General features: G+C 48.5%; 1 protein-coding gene across 3 annotated transcripts; it reads left to right on the forward strand.

Moving 5' to 3' along the window:
• The first annotated feature begins 7,271 nt into the window (after positions 1-7,271).
• On the forward strand, positions 7,272-16,798 carry Cdca4 (cell division cycle associated 4). 3 transcript variants are annotated; one of them, XM_035445288.1, is made up of 2 exons: positions 7,272-7,412; positions 14,815-16,798. In XM_035445288.1, the coding sequence occupies exon 2, from the start codon at positions 14,821-14,823 to the stop codon at positions 15,532-15,534; it is 714 nt and encodes a 237-aa protein (XP_035301179.1). In that variant the 5' UTR covers positions 7,272-7,412; positions 14,815-14,820; the 3' UTR covers positions 15,535-16,798. The 3 variants fall into 3 exon arrangements, with proteins under 3 accessions (XP_035301179.1, XP_027272456.1, XP_027272455.1); XM_027416655.2 differs by lacking the exon at positions 7,272-7,412 and adding an exon at positions 7,606-7,757; XM_027416654.2 differs by lacking the exon at positions 7,272-7,412 and adding an exon at positions 7,946-8,254.
• Positions 16,799-19,059: the final 2,261 nt, after the last annotated feature.

Genomic DNA, 19,059 nt, shown 5'->3' on the forward strand with positions numbered 1-19,059 from the left:
CTTGGTCTCATAGGTTTTGTGGCAGGTTCTTTTGAACCCCCGTGTGTGTGGGAGCCCCAAGTCTCAGACGTTGTGTCTTGGCACCTCTTCTCCAATCCAGCCCTCATCCACTGTCACTCTTCTGCCTTCCACAGAGCGGCTGTTTTTTTTTTTTTTAACCCACATTTGCATTTCCAGATCTTAGAAAAGCAACATTCAGGTTACACGGGTGCTGGTGTCCTAATATCGATCTCCCTCTTAATCCCCATGTGTGTGGCCATGCTCCCTGCCATGATGATAATGGTCTAGGCCTCTGAAACTGTAAGCAAGCCCAATTAAATGCTTTCTTTTAGTGAGTTGTCTTAGTTTGGGTTTCTATTGCTATGAAGAGATGTCAAGACCACAGCAACTCATATAAAGGAAAACATTTAACTGGGGCTGGCTTACAGTTTCAGAGGTTTAGTCCATTATAGTCATGGTGGGACACGGCAGTACGCAGCAGACATGGGGCTGGAGAAGGCGCTGAGAGTTCTGCGTCTTGGTCTGTAGGCAGCTGGATGTGAACTGTGCCCCACACTGGGCATAGCTTGAGCAATGACACCTCAAAGCCCACCCCCACAGTGATACACTTCCTTCAGCAAGGCCACACCTACTCCAACAAGGACATACATCCTAATAGTGCTACTCCCTATTGGAGCAAATTTCTTTCAAACCACCATACAAGTTGCCTTGGGTATGGTGTCTCTTCACAGCAATAAAACTAAGGCAGAAGTTGGTACCAGGAGTGGGGTCTTTGCCCTGAGGTCACCATTCCCTATATTTTATTTAGCATCAGGCTTTTCTTTAAACTTTTTTGTTTGTTTTTTTGTTTTTCGGGACAGGGTTTCTCTGTGTAGCTTTGGAGCCTATCCTGGCACTCACTCTGGAGACCAGGCTGGCCTCAAACTCACAGAGATCTGCCTGCCTCTGCCTCCCGAGTGCTGGGATTAAAGGCGTGCGCCACCAACGCCTGGCTCTTTAAACTTTTTATCTCTTTGAGCACAGGATGTATCTCTATTACACTTCCTGGTGTTCCTTCTCTCCTGAAACTGTTCATTTTGTATTTCTTTCTGTCTAGCCTGCTCCTTTTCATTATATGTCTGTAGCAGAGTGATTACTAGTAACCATATAATACAGTCAATACTAGGCTGACTTGAAATCTCTTCTTCCAAGACCATTAAACTAAAACTCCTCAATTTAGCCTCAGGTAGAATTTTTGGACAAGAGTAGAAAGCAGCCACACTCTGTCAAAATATCACAAGAACAGTATCTAGGCTGCTTGCTAATATTTTTCCCTCTGAAGTATCTGGAGTTGAGCCCTCACTGTCCAAACTGCTCTTAGCACTGTCTTCCTGCTCCTACAAGGATGGCCCGCTACGCCCCACTTTAAGTGTCCAACTGCTATTCTAGTCTACAGTTCCAAAGTCTTCCACATGCCTCTTGGCAATAGCATGGTCAGGCCTGTCGCCGCAGCATCCCAGTCCCTGGCGTGAAGGAGGTGAGACTGGGACTGTATCTTTATTGAGCTGTGTGAGTGGGGAAATGCCCAAAGAAATAAAAGGAATGTTCCACTGGATCATAGCAAAAGAGAACCCCAGTCTCTCAGCCCATGAACCAATTACTAGACTTGAGCCAGTGTAGATGCGGAATTCCTTGCATGAAGGGTAGGCCAGGTTCCCCTGAGGAAGGATCTTGATAAAATACCTGTTTCCCAGTTAGTGTTTCTCCAGCCCTTTCCTGGACAGACCTATATAGCCTTTTACAAAGGTAACTGTCCCCTGGGGGAAGGAAACCATCAGACTTTCTGGGGTTTATTGGATACTGACTCTGAATTAACACTGATTCTGGGAGACCCCCAAGAAATATTGGGGCCCTTCAGTTCAAGCAGGGGCTTGTGGAGGTTAAGGGATTAACGGAAATTTGGCTGAAGTCCCACTCACTGGGGAAGTGAGCAAGCTGTGAAGGCAGGAAGGCAGTCGCACAGCCTCACAGTCTCACAGCTGGTCTGGGCAAGGCGTGGGCAAGGACCAGAGCAGGGCACATATGAGCTACCGGGAGGGTGGTGGGGACCAGGGGATAGGACATGGCTTGGTTACTTGGGAAGCCAGGAACCAACACTGCAGTTTCCTCTGAGCACCACAAATGGGGCTACTGGGGGGGTCCTGAGCAATGATCCATTTAAGGGGCTCTGTCTGCTGCAGGCATGAGTGAGTGGGCTTGCAAAGGCAACGGCCAGTGGGAGGCAGCGCTGAAGTACCAGGAATCACCAGAAGGAAGCAACATCAGCCGAGAAGCCAGAAGCAGGGAAAGTAGTGCAGGACTGTATAGATACCACTTGTGTTTAAATTTCCCTGAATACACCGACCACTGTTAATTACAATCAGAAAACTTCTGTATCAGAGGCACCCACAGATCTGTTTCCTCCCTGTTTAATGTTTCCTTTTGTTTTTCTTTTGCCATTTTGGTCCTATGGCCCAAAACATGTGATTAAATTATAGATAGGGGGAAAGAATGGACAGAGGTCCTGAAACACATTTTTTACTCCAGTGAGTGTTTTTTTTTTTAAAGTTTGTGTGATGAAATTAATTGCCAGTTTGACAGAATCTATAATCACCCAAGGGATGGACCTCCGGCCATGCCTGTGGGGATTATCTTGGTGGTGTTGGTTGAGGTTAGAGGATCCATCTTAGCTGTGGTAAGACCTGGGTTGAACAGAGAAAGGCTGAGCACTAATTTCTTAGCTAGGGTTTCTATTGCTGTGATGAAACACTGCGATCAAGAGCAAGTTGGGGAGGAAAGCATTTATTCAGTTTACACTTGAGCATTGCTGTTCATCATCAAAGAAAGTCAGGACAGGAACTCAAGCAGGGCAGGAACCTGGAGGCAGGAACTGATGCAGAGGCCATGGAATGCAGCTACTTACTGGCTTGCTCCTCATGGCCTGTTTTAGAACCCAGGACCATCAGCCCAGGGGTAGCACCACCCTGGGCTGGGCCCTCCCTCACTGATCACTAATTGAGAAGGTGCCTTACAGCTGAATCTCATAGAGTCAGTTCCTCAGCTGAGGCCTCTTCCTCTCTGGTGACTCTAGTTGTGTCAAGTTGACACACAAGACCAGTCAGTAACATTAGCTCAGCATTCATAGGTCTCTGTGTAGCTGTGGACACTCTGTGACCAGCTCCCTGAGGCGCCAGTGCTAAGATCTCTCCACCTTGATAAGTAGTACCTTGAGCTGTGAGATAAGGTAAACCTTTCTCTTGTCTTTTTTTTTTTTTTTTGAGTATTTTTATAATAACAGGAAAAGAAACTAAGACAGTTGACATACAGACTTTCATTATGACTTTTTTGTTTTTTACATTTATTTGCCTATTTGCTTGGAGTCATGGCTAGTGCATGTCATAGCATGCCTGTGGAGATCAGAGTACAGCCCATGAGAATTAGTTCTGTCCTTTCAGCATATTGGTCCTGGGACCAAACTTGGGTCATTAAGTTCAGGGAACCGTGGAGTTGGCCTGTCCTAACCGCCACACATTGTAGGTTTTTCAGGTTTGAGTGCGTGGTTCCTGGGGCACTGTGTGTGTCCCTGAGAATCGAGGTCCTCCCTCAGGCAGTGACGCTTCCATGCCAAACTGTGCTTCTTGTATTGTTCCCTTGGAAGTCAAGGAAGCACCGAAGCCTGACAGGACAATTGGTATTGGACAGTAACCTGTGTGCCCTGTAAAGTTTGCACACATCATTGTATCCCAGCAGCTACAACTGTATTGGTCCTGGCAACTGACATTTAGTCTGTTCCTGATCAGGGCATGAAAACTCTGATTGCTCTCAACAAAACTGTCAAAATTCTGGTCTTGCTGTGGTCCTTCAGCCTGAGCCTGGTTTAATTTCTTGCCTGCCATATCAGATAACCTTGGCCTGGTAAGTAAGAATGGGCACTTAAAGTCAAGCTTGGTGGTAAAGCACCTTTTCTGGCTGAGCTATCTCACCAGCCCTCATGACATTTTCATGTGAGGATATGATTGTATTTTGTTCCTATTCAACCCTGCCCCACTCACCCTCCTGTTCCCCTCCCTCCCCCAAATGTTCCCTTCTGTTTCGATGTATTACATAGAATATTTTAAAATTCAATGTGTAGTTGGCTTGTCTTTTTTTTTTTCCCTCTCTTTGCTCTCTGGGGGGCCTGCCACCCAGCTCCCAAATAAATACATGATTCTTATTTATGAATACCCTGCCTTAGCTTGGCTTGTTTTTGGCCAACTTTTCTAATTTAAACTATCCCATTTCTCTTTAACTACATTTTGTGTCTGGGCTATTATTGCCTTTCTCTATTTTTCTTCTTACGCTGTGGCTGGGCCTGTGGCTTTCTGGCCAGCCCCTGGTGGCCTCCTCTCTCTCTCTCTGTCCTCCCTCTCTTCTCCTACTTATGGTCTCTGCCTGGCAGCCCTGCCTATCCTTTCTCCTGCCTTGCTATTGGCTGCTCAGCTCTTTGTTAGAACAACCAGGTGTTTTAGACAGGCAAAGTTAAAACACTTCAGCAGAGTTAAATAAATACAATATCAAAGAACACAACACATCTTTGCATCGTTAAACAAATGTTCCACAGCGTAAACAAATGTAACACCTTCAACTCATATTCTACAATAGCAATATTTATATCTAGATCCTGCATGATAGAAAACATGTTTCTCGTCTGGCTTCCTCTGAAAATGACACAATTTCACTCTTTTTTCACACCTGAGCCTGACTACACTTCCAATCTGTAATAGAGTATTTGTTTTCTTTTTCTCTGCCAGCTTGATGGGCAGAAGGCAGCGCCTGTCATGGCCAGTTTGCCTTGCCCGTTCTGACAGAGCAAGCATGTCTGGGGGCTGCTTTGGTGTTTTATTTTGCTTTCCCATGCCATCTGTTTGTGGATCTTGTTTCCAAGTGCACGACAACTGTGTAGGAACTGGATCTTCATCATTGACTTTGTATGTTACATGCCCAGGTGTAAGTCTTCATGGAGTTACTTTACCACGCCTGTCTTTCACCTAGTGTATTGTCACTGTCAACTTTCCTGTCTCCCACCGGGTTCTTAACTTGTCCTCTCTAAGAATCAAGTGGGCAGACAGGAGAGAACAAATGAGGAGGGTGTGATTTGTATGTGAATGACAACACAGACAGGATGGAGGGGCACCAAGCAGGAGCAACAACCCAAGTAGAGCAAAATAGAAGGTGACAGTGGGATACCAGCTGAGATGCTGCCAGTGAAAGTTATAGCTCTAGGTGCTCTGGCAAGCCTCAGGATGTCAACTGTTCTCCCTGGACCACAGAGAGAGCTTTGGAGCCTATCCTGGAACTTGCTCTTGTAGACCAGGCTGGTCTCGAAACTCACATAGATCCACCTGCCTCTGTCTCCTGAGTGCTGGGACTAAAGGCGTACACCACCAACACCCGGCGGTTTCAGTTTTTAAATCAAGAAGTCTTATCCTTGTTTTGGTGGCGGCCACATCCTAGGGGTGTGGCTTCAGGTGCAGACATGACCCCCTTATAAGGATGAGGGGCAGGCTCTCTTGGGTTGTGGTGAGAGTATCTGAAGGGCAGAGACTGCTTCTGGAGGGGGAAGATGTTTGCTATTATTTGTGTAAGTGCTTCCCTAACAAATACCTGTTTATCATCTATCTTGGGGTTGGGGTCTTGTGGACTCATTTAAACTCTGCCTTCAAATAAATATAGCAAAAAAAAAAAATTTTTTTTTTTTTTTTTTGGTATAGGGATTTTACCTGCATGTATGTCTGTGCACCATTTTCATGCCTGGTTGTGAGCCACCATGTGGGTGCTAGGAACCAAATCCTGGTCCTGTGGAAGAGCACCCAGGGCTCTTAACCACTGAGCCACCTCTCCAGCCCCTGCAAAATGATGTTGTTGAGTCAGGTTCTCACTATGTCATCCTGGCTGGCCTGGCTCTCTCGATATAGACTCACAGGAATCGGCTGGCCTTTGCCTCCTGAGTGCTAGGGCTAAAGTCCTTAACTCCCACTTGAGGCTACATTATTAAAAGATTATTAATCTTTTAGAGTACATCCTTTCAACAAAGTAACTTCAAAAGCCACCAAAATTATGTACTCTCTTGAGCTGTACACACACACCCTTGGGTGTGCACTGCTTCCCCAACCTTGTTTCATAGAATCCTGAATCCTTCCCGCTCTTCAGGCTGCCCCGTTGAGTCACCTCTCACTGCCAGTGACATCTGCAAGCACTCCTCCACGGTAGTCTAATCCCTCGTCGAACCCTCTGAGGGCTTGCAGTGGAGATTATTAAGCAGCTCCCATCCAGCCTTGCTCTCTTTGGGTGACGCCTGTCAAATGCAGAGACTCTCTCTTGCCCTAATTCCATTCAGGGGTCAGCTCAACTCTGGTTTCCTTTGGGTTCTTAGTCTTACTAATAAAATAACTTAAGACGGTTCTGGAACGAAGGTCATGGACAATTTTTATTAGATTTCGAGGAAAAGAAAAAGAGGGTGAACACATTGAAAAACTTGTGGCCTCCAAGAGGAGGGGGATGAGGAGACTGACTGCCTTTTAAGTTAGACAAGGAGGTCAAAGAAACAGAAAGCCCAAAGTCTCAGGGAAACTATGCCTAGGCTTTTGGCCGGTTCCCAAAAGAGACGAAGAAAAAGAAAAGGGAGCCGAAGAGGCAGCTCAGTGGCAGCTGACCACCAAGCCTAAGGTTCTCAGACCCACATGACAGAAAAAAAGTGATTCCTGCAAAGAGTCGTCTGTCCCCCACGAAACACTAGATAAATGTGCTTTTGTAAAGTTAAAGCACGGGTCGGAGAGATGCCTCGGGGGGGTTAGGAGCAATTGTAGTTCTGACAGGACCCGGGTGAGGCTCTCAGCCCCCACACACACCCACGGTGGCCAGGTCATGCACAGGCACACACGCAACTGACGCACACTCATACATGCGGCGCAACACTAATGCACACAGAGATTAAATTTAAAAGAGCAGTAATAAGAAAGGAAGACAGGGTGTCGATTCCGAGGGCCTTCCTTTGTGCGGCCTAAGGAAGGGCAGGGAGTGGGCTGGTGAGCCGGGAGAGCCAGCGCGCAGCGCACAGCCGAGCGCCTGGCCCTGCTTTTCCCGGCCTTTCCCTGCGCACACGCTTGTTTCCGGCCGGAACGTGGCACCGTCCCTTCTGCCAGCCACCGGACACCGGCTTCACGCGTCACCGGCGGCGGCGGGACTTGGGGTCCCGCCGGAAGACCCCGGGGCCTGGTTCCGGGGTTCCACCCCCGAGGCTCGTTCGGCCCTCCTGGGCTTCAAAGGAGCCGCCGCTACGGACAACCGCAGGACGGAGGTCGACGGAGACCGAGGGCGAGCCGGCCGGGAACCGGCAAGGGAGGGACGCCCGCAAGGTTACCTGGGAGCCGGGGGCGGGGCCGAGCGCGCGGGGATTCTGGGAGCCAGGGCGCGCGGAATGCCGGGACCCGCGGTCGGGCCGTCCAGAGACAAGGGAAAGGGGGCGGAGCGAGGCCGGGGGGCCGGGGCGGGGCCGGGCGGGGCGGGGCGCCCGGCGCGCGATCCTAACGGCTGAGGGCGCTGCGCGGGAGCCCACGCGGCACAGGCTCCGCCTGGCGTGGGTTTGAACGGAGCTCCGCCCCGCGCTCCACCAATCGGCGCTCGCGCGGCGGGCGACGCCATGGCGACCCTTTGTGGGCGCTGAGGGCCGGGGCTGCACGGCCGACGGGGTGGCGCCGCAGGTAAGCGGGCGGGCTGTGTGCTCCTGCGGGCCCGGGGCCGGCCTGCGCGGAGGCCGGGCGGCGGCTCCTCCCGCTCGGGCGGGCGGGCGGGCGGGACGGGCGGCTCGCGCGGCGGCGGCGGGGTCCCCGGGCCTCGGCCTCCCTTGGCGTCGGTGACGCTGCGGCGCGTTGAGTGACACATCCCGAGAGCCGCGGCGGCGGCTGCTGCGAGCCGGCGCCCCCGCCCTCCGCCCACGCGCCCGAGCTTCCGCTCCGTCCCCCTCCTTTTCCTTTCTCCTCCGCCCGGGGCCCCCGTGGGTTCGGTCCGCGTCGGCCTCCGCCTCGCCGTCCGTGCCCGGTGCGGCCGCCCCTGCGGGGGCTGCGGTTTGGGGATGGGGACGGGGACGGGGCGCTAGGCTTGGCCTGGCTCCTAGCGACACCGAGCCCCGTCCGGACGTCGTCCGCTTGCCGGCTGGGGGCGGATTCCCGAGAGGCCAGGGCCGCCGCCCGCCCGCCCGGTGAGTGCTGGCCTTGCCGTCTTGTCCTTTGTTTCCCGAGTTTTGATCCCCCTGAGGTTACCCGGTGTCTTGTGTTGCCTAACCCCTTCCCCTGCTACCGTATACCCCCGCCTCCTCCTGAACTCATCTTTTGTCGCCCGGTGTAGATACTGCCCGCCCCGGGGATCTGTGGAACTCGACGGGGAGCCAATTTGGTCTCCCCTAATCTAGCCTGAGGCTAAATGGAACTGGGGGTGGGGTGGGGAATGCCAGAGGCTTTCTTTTATGGTTTCTCTCACCCAAATAAGACCACCAGGGAAGGGGGTCCTCCCAGAACCTGGGACAGAACCTGGGACAGCTGTACTTACTGGTCCAGCCTGTACCTTGTCTTGGTGGCCTTTGTATCTGACTACCAGACAGCAGGGCTGAGGTAGCCATTGATTTAATAGCTCCACAGGAAACGTCGTCTGCATGCAGTATTAAGGTTTATGTTTCATCAGAGTCCTGCATGCAGCTTCATCGAGGTTCTATGGATGAAATGTAAAATGCATCCAGGAATCCCTTCCCCATTTTTGGAGGTGCTAGTTTTTAGAAGGTCAGGAAGTTTCCCTCAGGTTGTCACTGGAACCTACTGCCAGGCTTAAGAAAGCCCCACAATACTTCTAAGGAGAAATCTAATTAGGAATTTTTAGTGAACTGTTTCTACAAAATCTCAAGTAGAAACAGTGGGACAATAAACTTCATCATTGGGCCCGGCAATTTCCCAACTTGTTACCTCCTCCCAGTTGCTTTTGAGGAAGTAGTTTAAAGCAGTTGTGATTTTTGTTGTTGTTTCGTTTTTTTGTTTGTTTGTTTTGTTTTTATTTTTTGATACAGGGTTTCTTTTAGTCTTGGCTGGCCTCAGGCAGACACTGTAGCCAGAAATAACTGTTAACTGTCCTTGTCTCTGCTTCCCAAGTGCTGGGATTACAGGTGTGTCACCATGCCCAGTTCTGAAATCACTAAATCCTGATTCACCTTAAAAATCCAATATCCAGATGAGTGCTTGACTGGCCACAGTACAAGGCCTGGTTGTGATAGGTCTATTCACATAAAACCAAGACTCTGGTGGCTGCCTAAAGTCATGGTGGGAGCCCAGGAAGCTGCATGTAATCCTTCACTAGAAGAATTAAGCAACTCAGGTGGCCACAGGGAGCTGTACCCAGGGCAGTCTAAGAGAGTCCCTAGAGCTCAACCATTTACAGAACCTGTGCTGGTGATACAGACCTTCACCTTCAAGTTTCCCCTTTCCTCTTGCTAGTTACACCATCACCATCCTGTTCATAGCTTAGGTTCTAGAGTGACAGGTAAGCAAACAACTGTATTTTCCATTCCAGAGCTTTTGTCCTGGAATACCCCACAGCTTACCTTGTGACAACAACCCCCCCCCCCCCCCCCGTGGACATTGAATCCCTGGAACTAGAGTTAGAGGCAGTTGTAAGCCATCATATGAGTGCTGGGCACCCAAACTTCATCATCTGTAAGAGTCTCATCTCTCCAGCCACAGCGTGTTTAAAATCATTAAATCTGAGGAGGGTGAACAAGACTGAAGGACAGTCTCTGGCCCTAGCAGGATAGGGAGTGTTGGTTAAAGCTCTGTTGTGCAAGAGTTTTATGTACCCTAAGGAAAAGGGAACAGAGGCAGGGTGGTGATGGCACACACCTTTAATCCCAGAACTGGGGAGCCAGACACAGGTGAATCTTTGTGAGTTTGAGGCCAGCCTAGATGACAGGCTCCGAAGCTACACAGAGAAACCCTGTCTTGAAGAAAAAAAAAATCAAAAAAGCAGAGTTGGGGAAAGAAGAGAATGTTTAACTTGCAAAGTTAGTAAATGTGGAGAGGGTAGTTTTCATAGCAAATATGAAAAATTAATGTTTCCTAGGATGGTGCTGGCTGTAGGCTGCCTGGTGTGCTTGTGCATGCGACAAGTAGGCACTCCCAGAAATGATGACCCCCTTGTTCCCTGACAAGATAAACAACTTGTGGAAGCCAGTGCTCAGGACGAAGAAAGGGGCTGGGAAAAGGGACCTAGAGAATGGCAGGTTTTCTCTGCACGGTTAGAACTGTGGAGCATTTTTGTTTTCTGATTTTTTTATTCTCTTCCAGATTGTCTAGTGAGCTATGCAAATAACCAGCCAAACATGGGAGAGCATGTGGAGGCTGTGTCACCAACACTTCTGTGGCTGGGAGTTGGTCCCATCACTATTTGGCAGTCTTGAGGAAAGCTTTGCTGGGGGTGGCTAGGGGTGGGCTGACTAGGTGATGAACATCGCCTATGTGAGAAACAGCACCTCCATTCTGTAATCACAAATTTAAGAAGCAAAACAGTTTTAGTTTTATGACTCTGCAGAAACGGATGTCAGCCTAGCAAAAATAGCTTTCCAATTTGGCACAGAAAATGGTTTTTAAAGTCCCGGTGAAAAACTCAGCCTTTTCTGTTTTTCTGAGACAGGGTCTCACTCACTGTATTCCTTTGAACTGAGGAGATCCACCTGCCTCTAGTGCTGGGCTTTAAAGGCTTTTACCATCGTCACGTCACACCCTACAGTTCTGTCCTTTCTCCCATAGGCTGGTTCTCTAGAGAGAAAAGGTTCACATTTACCTAGCATAGCCTGCTTGGTGGACTCCTCATCTAATGGATATTCCGGGTTCCAGATCCGTCACAGCAGACTGCAACTTCTCAACCTTAGGATGAACTAAGTGGGTCTAGACAAGCAGGCTAACTGCTACCTAGGAAAAACAGGAGCCTAGTGCCTCCTATTACTGGTCTGGTTTTCCAGTGAGCTCTAAAGACTTAGCAGGGCAGTGATAGTGCACACCTTTAACCCCGAACTCAGGAGGCAGAGACAGGTGGATCTCTCTGTGTACATTCGAGGCCACCTGGTCTACAGAGTGAGTTCCAGGACAGCCAAGGCTACATATAGAGAAACCCTGCCTTGAATTGGGGGGGCGGGGTATTTTGTTTCTTGCATCCCATGACTGCCTGTAGTAGGTAAATTGCCTCCTTGGCTAGTCCTAAGATGGCACCAGAAATGCTGTGCCAGGCTTTTTCGTTTGGGACTCCAACCAGCTCCTAAATCATGACACGGGGACTTTTAGTTATGAATGCTTAGCCTAGTTTAGGCTTGTTTCTAGCTAGCTCTTTTGACTTCAATTAACCTGTTTCTTGTTTATCAACCTTTAGCCTTGGGGCTTTTTACTTTTCTTTGCTTCTGTGTATCTTACTTTCACTACTTCTTGTGTCTGCTAGCTGCCTGGCTTCTTGCCCCGGGCAAGAAAAGACCAATGATGACTTCTCTCTTCAGCCTGTGCTCTACCTGCTGTCACTAAGAATAGTAGCCAGAAGGGAGGAAACTTCCAGCTCAGGAACCCATTCATTATCTTCTCTGTCCTTTTGTGAGTTCTCTTCACTGCCTCCTCTGGTTGGCCATACCCTCCCTGGAACCAGACTGCCTTCAATTTAAGCTATCTGCTAGATTTCTGTCTAGGTATTCTGTCTGCAAAATAGGGTTTAATTCATGCCATATGAGCTAGTTTGGTTCAAGTTCTGTTGTTAAATCATGAAGAGTCAACCCTGAATCAAAGAGGAACTTGCCAAAGAGGAACTTTTGGGACTTCCCACCCCCTAATCCAGGGTTTCTTGTTATAGTTTGATATAGTAGATTAATCCTTAATAAATTTAGCAGTGTTATCCTAGTGCCTTTGAACGTGTAATTGTTTTTTAAAAAAATGAAAAAAATTAATGTAGACTTAGTGGCTAACACTTGTAATCCCGCCCCTCTGGAGGCTGAGGCAGAAGGATCTCAAGAGAACAGTCTGTTGAACATAGGTACTGTTAAACACACATACTGCCACACCAAAAAAGAAATCTCTGTGATGTAAAGTTACATTGGTTACCTTTCTGTCCCTGTGACAAAACACCTGAGGAAGCAACTTGGGGAAGGAAGGGTTGGTTTGGGCTTGCAGTTAATAGCAGGGACACATTGAGTCCATCAGACAGGGAAGGCACATCAGTGGAAGGAGGCAGCCAACCTGGTAGTCAGGAAGCAGTGTGATGACATCATCTGCACACAGGAAGGAAGCAGACACTAGGCTGTAGGGCCAAGCTGTAAAACTGAAAGCTGTCCCTGGTTGTGCATTTCTTTCAGCACAGCCCGACCTCTTAAAGGTTCTGTGATGTCCCACACAGCACCATCAGCTGGAGATCAAGTGTTCAAACCCAACCTAAGTATTTATTTCTAAAAGATTTTATTTTGAGTGTGTGTAGGTATTTTGCATACAGTACCTACAGAGATCAGAAGAGGGTGTCTGTCAGATACCATGGAAACAAAGTTACAGATGGTTGTAAGCCATCATGTGGGGGCCTGGAATAGAAGGTCCCCATCTCCAGCTCCATAGTCAGCGGAAACAGTTTAAAAAGTATTTTGCCTGGCGTGGTGTCACATACTTTATCCCAATCCCCAGGGAAGCAGAGGCTGGCCTGGTATGCCCAGTGAATTCTAGGCTAGCCAGGACTGCCTGGTTCAAAAACAAAACATAATAACCAGCAGTTGTTTAGGTGTGTTATGTGTGTGCGTGGATGCGTGGGGGGGGGGGGTGCAGAGGCTGATACCTGCTATCTTTCCCATTTGCTCTCCACTTTTAATTTTTTTCTTAAAGATTTTATTTATTATGTATACAACATTCTGCTTCCGTGTATATCTGCACACCAGAAGAGGGCACCAGATCTCATAACAGATGGTTGTGAGCCACCATGTGGTTGCTGGGAATTGAACTCAGGACCTCTGGAAGAGCAGTCAGTGCTTTAACCTCTGAGCCATCTCTCCAGCCCCTCCACTTTTAATTTTTGAGGCAGTGTTTTGTTTGAGTCCAGAGTCAGCCTGCTCCAGGGATCCCTTGTTTTTATCTCCCAAGCTCTGGCATTAGAGTTGGGCCATCACACCTGCCTGGCATTTACATGGGTACTAACTAAGGATTTGAACTCCGATTTTCAATTTGTATAGTAAGCCTCTTTTTTTTGTTTTTGTTTTTGTTTTTTTTTTTTTTTTTTGAGACAGGGTTTCTCTGTGTAGCTTTGGAGCCTATCCTGGCACTCGCTCTGGAGACCAGGCTGGCCTCGAACTCACAGAGATCCGCCTGCCTCTGCCTCCCGAGTGCTGGGATTAAAGGCATGCACCACCAACGCCCGGCGTATAGTAGGCCTTTAATCTGCTTAGCCATTGACCTGGCCTCATGAAATATTTTATTGTTTAGACTTATGTTCTCTGTATGTTCCCTGTTTTTATGTATGTGTGTGCCTGGTGCACTTGGGGATCAGAATAGGGCAATGGATTTCCTGCATCTTGAGTTATAGATGGTTTTGAGCCACCATGTAAGTAGTGGACTCAAGCCTGGATCCTCTGGAAGAGCAGCCATCTCTCTGGCCCCTCCTGATAGTATTTATACTTTGGTGGTCAACTCCTTTTCTTCATTACAAGATAGATGATAAAACTTGAGGGGTAGTGTGGACCAGAGCACTTGCTTATTTTCCTGGGCATAGTCTTAGAGCAAAAAATAAACTATTGGCAGTAGGACTCTCAAGTTTTTATCTTTAGATTATGATTTTCTTCTATGAAGTTGCAAAGGAACTTTATAGCCTCTGCATTCCTCTTTCCGTTCCTTTTTCACTTAGGGTTTCGTGGGATGTGTGGGAGCTGGGCACTTGTCCAGGCATGCTCTCACCTGAGATCTGCACCCACCTCCTGTGGCTGCCTGGTGGCTTGCCCTCTCATTGCATGAGTATAAGGAGGGTGTTTGCCCGGTCATTTCAGCTGGATTGTTTCCAGTGTGGAACAACTGTGAGTGGAGTCCTGTGAACATTCTTCTACATGTTTTTACACGAGCCTTAGCTTTCATTTCATTGAAACAAATACTGAAGAGGTCACGTAAATTATGTACAGGTCTGTGACAATGAAAGGAAAAAGAAATCGGTAGCCTTTTTGTGTCTATAAAGAAATCCTAAAGTTCAGAAGGATTCTTTTAAGAACAACTTGGCATTTAATTTCAAATATATTATTTAAAATAATACTTTTTTATTTTTAAAATAAAAAAAACTGGAGAGATGGCTCAGCAGCTGAAAGGTCTTGTCATATAAACGTAAGGACCAAAGTTCCTGTCCCAGGACCCAGATTTTTATTCTCTTTAAAATACATTTCTGTAGCTGGGTGTAGTGGTATCCTCTTCTAATCTCAGCTCTGGGAGGCTGGGACAGGAGGATCACAAGTTCAGGGCCAGCCCGGGCTACATAGCAAGATATCTCAAAGCAACAATGAAGCCTTATACAAATAACACATTCCTATTTGTGTTCATTTATCTGTTGATGAAAATTATGCTGCAATGTAGATCTCTGTTGTCTGTGACAGTGGCTGTGTCTGAGGCAGGTTCCCAGATGGTGTCTCTGGCACTTCTGTGTTGTCACTTCTCTAGCTGTTAGAAACTGTCCTGGGTACTGTCAGCCAGGAGGCTGAAGTATGCTAAATGGTGTCTTCCTTGGTTCCCACAGAGCACGATGTTTGCTAGAGGGCTGAAGAGGAAATATGGTGATCAGGAGGAAGGAGTAGAGGGTTTTGGCACCGTCCCTTCCTATAGCCTGCAGCGGCAGTCACTCCTGGACATGTCCCTGGTCAAGCTCCAGCTCTGCCACATGCTAGTGGAGCCCAACCTCTGCCGCTCAGTCCTTATTGCCAACACAGTCCGGCAGATCCAGGAGGAAATGAGTCGGGATGGTGTGTGGCATGGGATGGCACCCCAGAATGTAGAACGGGCACCAATTGACCGCCTAGTCTCCACAGAGATCCTGTGCCGTACAGCCAGGGCAGCTGACGAGGAGCACCCCACTCCTGAACTGGAAGATGGCCCCCTGCAAAGCTCAGCTTCTGAGCTCCCCATAGTCAGCCCAGCACAGGGGCAAAGGAGCCCTCCCAGCAGCCTCTGGGAGCTGGACAACCCACAAGAAAACCGGGGGAGCTTTCAGAAGTCACTGGACCAGATATTTGAGACCCTGGAGAACAAAAGCCCCAGTTCAGTGGAGGAGCTCTTCTCAGATGTGGACAGTTCCTACTATGACCTGGACACGGTGCTAACAGGAATGATGGGTGGGACCAAGCCCAGTCTCTGCAGTGGCCTCGAGAGCTTTGCTGCTGCTGCCCCGCCTCCCAGCTCCACCTGCAAGTCTGACCTGGCTGAGCTGGACCATGTAGTAGAGATTCTGGTGGAGACCTGAGAGGAGGCCCCTGGGGGGCCAAGGACAAGGCCACACCCCACGGAGCTCACCTGTACCATGATCCAGGGACAGACAAGCACTTGTTCCAAAGCTGGCCCCCGCCTCTCTGTCTCACTATGAAAACACCCTGGGGCTACATCCCTGAGGACAGAAGAGGCCATTACAGGAACTGAGCTCCGAAGGCTTTGGGCCCTGGGTTCACTTTCCTGTTTGTGGGATCACTGTGGAGGATGGTGGGCCAGAGTTGTGTTTAGTCTATTTTAAATTAGGTAGGTGAACTTTCTAAAATTAAGTTTTATATGTTTTGGGCAACATTTTGTCTTAAGATATATTTTTTAAACTTTTTATACTTTAGATTTTTTCCAGCTATTTTCTTAAAAGTATATTTTTTCTACAAACGTCCTCTGCTGCTACATTAGAAACATTTATAACCTAAATAATTACAATTGGTGTGTGTCATTTTTAAGGTTTAAATAGAGACTATTTTTTTGGTAATGAGTCTCTACACTCCCAAGGCAACGGTGTAAATGTAGACGGCCAGGTGTTTCCACACGAGGCTCCACCTCGGTCTACATTCGAGGGAGTGCCTGAGATGAGAGCCACACAGCTCCACTGCTCTTCACCGGGTCTGCTCTGCAAGTGCTGTCTTCCTAGGCTTCAGTGTGCAGATGGTTTTATTTATGCCTATTTATGTGTAAATGCCACTGAAGGCTAAAGTCAGATGTTTGGAAATTACACCACCAGTTCTATCTTGGGCAGTGCCTTATGTAGGGGCGGGGCGGGGAGGGGGTTGTCCTTGGCCATTACTGTCTGTTTCCCAGTACAGCACTGGGAGATCATGACATTCTAACAACACTTAACGCCTCATGTTCCATGTCAAGTGTGTCTATGGAGGCTACCGGGTACCATGCATGTGTGTGTACCCTCACTCATGTCCTCAATCGGGAAACACCGTGCTCGCTTGCTTTAGAAATGGTGCTCGAACATTGTAAGGTTAAAAGCAATCTTACTCCATAGAATGTTAGGGACCCTTCCTCCTGGGGTGGCCTCTGAGCTGTCTACTTGGGTCTCAAGGTCCCACTACCGGGTCACCTGTCAGACTCCTCGACCCACACTCCCCATGCATGGTTTTTGTTTCTCATGTGCTTTTTTGGACCTCCCCACCTGAGCCTAAGAGGTTTTTTGTTCTTCCTATATTTGTATGACTATTCTTAAATATCAACAATGTAAACCTCATTTTATTAAAAGTATCCAGCAAATGGAATGTGTTATGAACTGTTTTCCATCCTAATCCTTCAACTGAGTTACTGCCTCAGCATTTTATATGCTTTATAATAGATGCTAAGAACTTTTTATGCTAAACAGGCAATGGTTTTATTTTCCTGACCTCATGGCTCCCAAATTCTCCTTTACCTTTCAGCCCCTGCTGCCTTCCCTGGGCCTAAGGGCTCTAGGTAATCTAGGAACAGATTGGCTGAGCCTAGTCTGTGGCAGTGATCTTAAGTGTGTCTCCTTATAAAAGCTAGTTTAAATAGTTTTTCGGGAGGGGGTGGCTGGTTTTTTAAAGACAGGGTCTCTGTAGCTTTTGGAGGCTGTCCTGGAACACGCTCTGTAGACCAGGCTGGCCTCAAACACACAGAGATCACCTGCCTCTGCCTCCAAAGTGCTGGGATTAAAGGCATGCACCACCACTGCCCAGCAGCATGGTTTTTCTTTACATTTTATTTATGGGAGGGTTGTATTTGTTGCTGTTCCTGCGGATCCACAGACAGCTGAGCAGTCCCACCAGCTGGTTCTGCTTGTTTAAAGCGTTTCTGCTCCCTCTAGTATCTATAGTGTCTAAGCTCTTGGCAGCCTTAAAAAGTAGGATCTTTGGAGAATGAGGCCTGCCTGCTTTTAGGATGCTTGTCTTTAGAGAGCTGCTGGGAGACCTGAGACTGAGTGACCAGCCTATCCAAGGCTTTTTATCCTGCTGACCTTGGAAGGCAGCGAACCCCAGAGCATAGCTGCTGAGTTTCCCAGGCACTTTTGGGTTTAGTCATGCACGTGTGACATTTTTAGATTAGATATAAATTTGATGACTGGAAGCAGATTTTCCATGTGTTTGCTAATTTCGTTTACAAACACTTAACTAGGAATGCAGTGTTAAAATCTCAGCACTTGAGAAACAGGATTGCCAGAAATTCAAGGCTAATCTAGGTAAAATCAAGGCAGGCCTGTGGTAGGCTTCACTGGCCAGCATGCCTCAGAGGAACCATTTGGTCAGTGGCAGGCCTCAGCTGCTTTCTGTGCAGACAGTGGGCTCAGAGCCACCCAGGTCAGAGCTGTCTCATTTTTCATGCTTAGAACTGCATTACCTCATCTTTTTTGTAAAGTACCCCAAATGTGTACAAGAATTGGACCCAACAACATTTTATCAGGTGTAGGGTGGGGCCCATGAGGCCCTGCCCCTCTCTGAGGATCTGTTCAGTTAAAGGTCAGGTGAGTGGTGTGGCCACAGACATAGTGGTCCCCATTCTCCAATAAATAATGTCCCCACAGTTGTGCAGCCTCAGGCCACAGAGGGTAAGGAGATTGGGGGAGAAGGATGGAATGACTATAGTGTATAAAATGGCTATGTTGTAAGTCCCAAATACACGAACCACATCCTTACCTGTCCTGCACTTCCCTCCTCATCCCTCTACACAGTTAGTTCATTTCAATGTGTTGCTTTAGGGTCAGGAAGTTTGTGAAAGCAGCTTCCAGGCACCCATGGTGAGATGACCTGAACACTGCCCAGCTGATTGAGAGCACTTGACTATGAGAGAGACATACCAGTGTTCTGCTGACCCCACCAGTGTGACAAAGCAGAGCAAAGAGCAGAACACAAACCAAGCGGGGGCCCCTGTTGTCCCTAAGCTGAATCAAGTCAGATAGAAGCCAGCCCCCAGCAGGTTCAGGCTCTGCCAAGGCCCCCCCACCCATACAACCTTTCAGCTCAGACAAGTCACCATGCTGAGGACAGCAGACGGATAAAGAACAGGAACCAAGGAACCCAGTGACACCCAAAGCAAAGCCAACAGGCAAGTAAGCCTCAAATCTGAGCCTCTTACCTTCTGTTTGGCCAGAGCCTGAACCAGGCTAGGGTATGGCTCCTGCCTGTGTGCCTCCAGGTCCAGTTCTTGGTGAGGAAGAGGGTGGGAAGGGCAAGGACTCTCTGAGGACTTGCTACTGCTGTGCTGTGCTGTGCTGTTCAGGTGCTGCACTCAGTTGAGGCTTGGCTGTCCCAGGCAGCTGGACCCCTAGCTCTTAGCATTGGTGTGTTCTGAGAAGCTCCTGGCGGCTTCACCTTGTGTGCAGCTGCTACGAGCCCAAGAGCAGAGTGCGAGTGCGTTCAGAGCACTTGCGGGATGCTCTGCTTCACATGGCTTGCTCACTCCTGCTTTGTTTGATGGAAACTGCACACATTTAGGCATATATGTTCTCAGATGGCTAAATGGAGCTGGTAACAGTAAATCTTTTCAGCGACTTCTGAGAACATAATTC

The sequence above is a fragment of the Cricetulus griseus genome, chromosome 5, assembly GCF_003668045.3.
Source record: "Cricetulus griseus strain 17A/GY chromosome 5, alternate assembly CriGri-PICRH-1.0, whole genome shotgun sequence".
NCBI classification, from domain to species: Eukaryota; Metazoa; Chordata; class Mammalia; order Rodentia; family Cricetidae; genus Cricetulus; species Cricetulus griseus.

Coding starts and splice junctions, on each gene's coding strand:
- Cdca4 (XM_035445288.1), top strand. CDS start 14,821: ATGTTTGCTAGAGGGCTGAAGAGGAAATATGGTGATCAGGAGGAAGGA.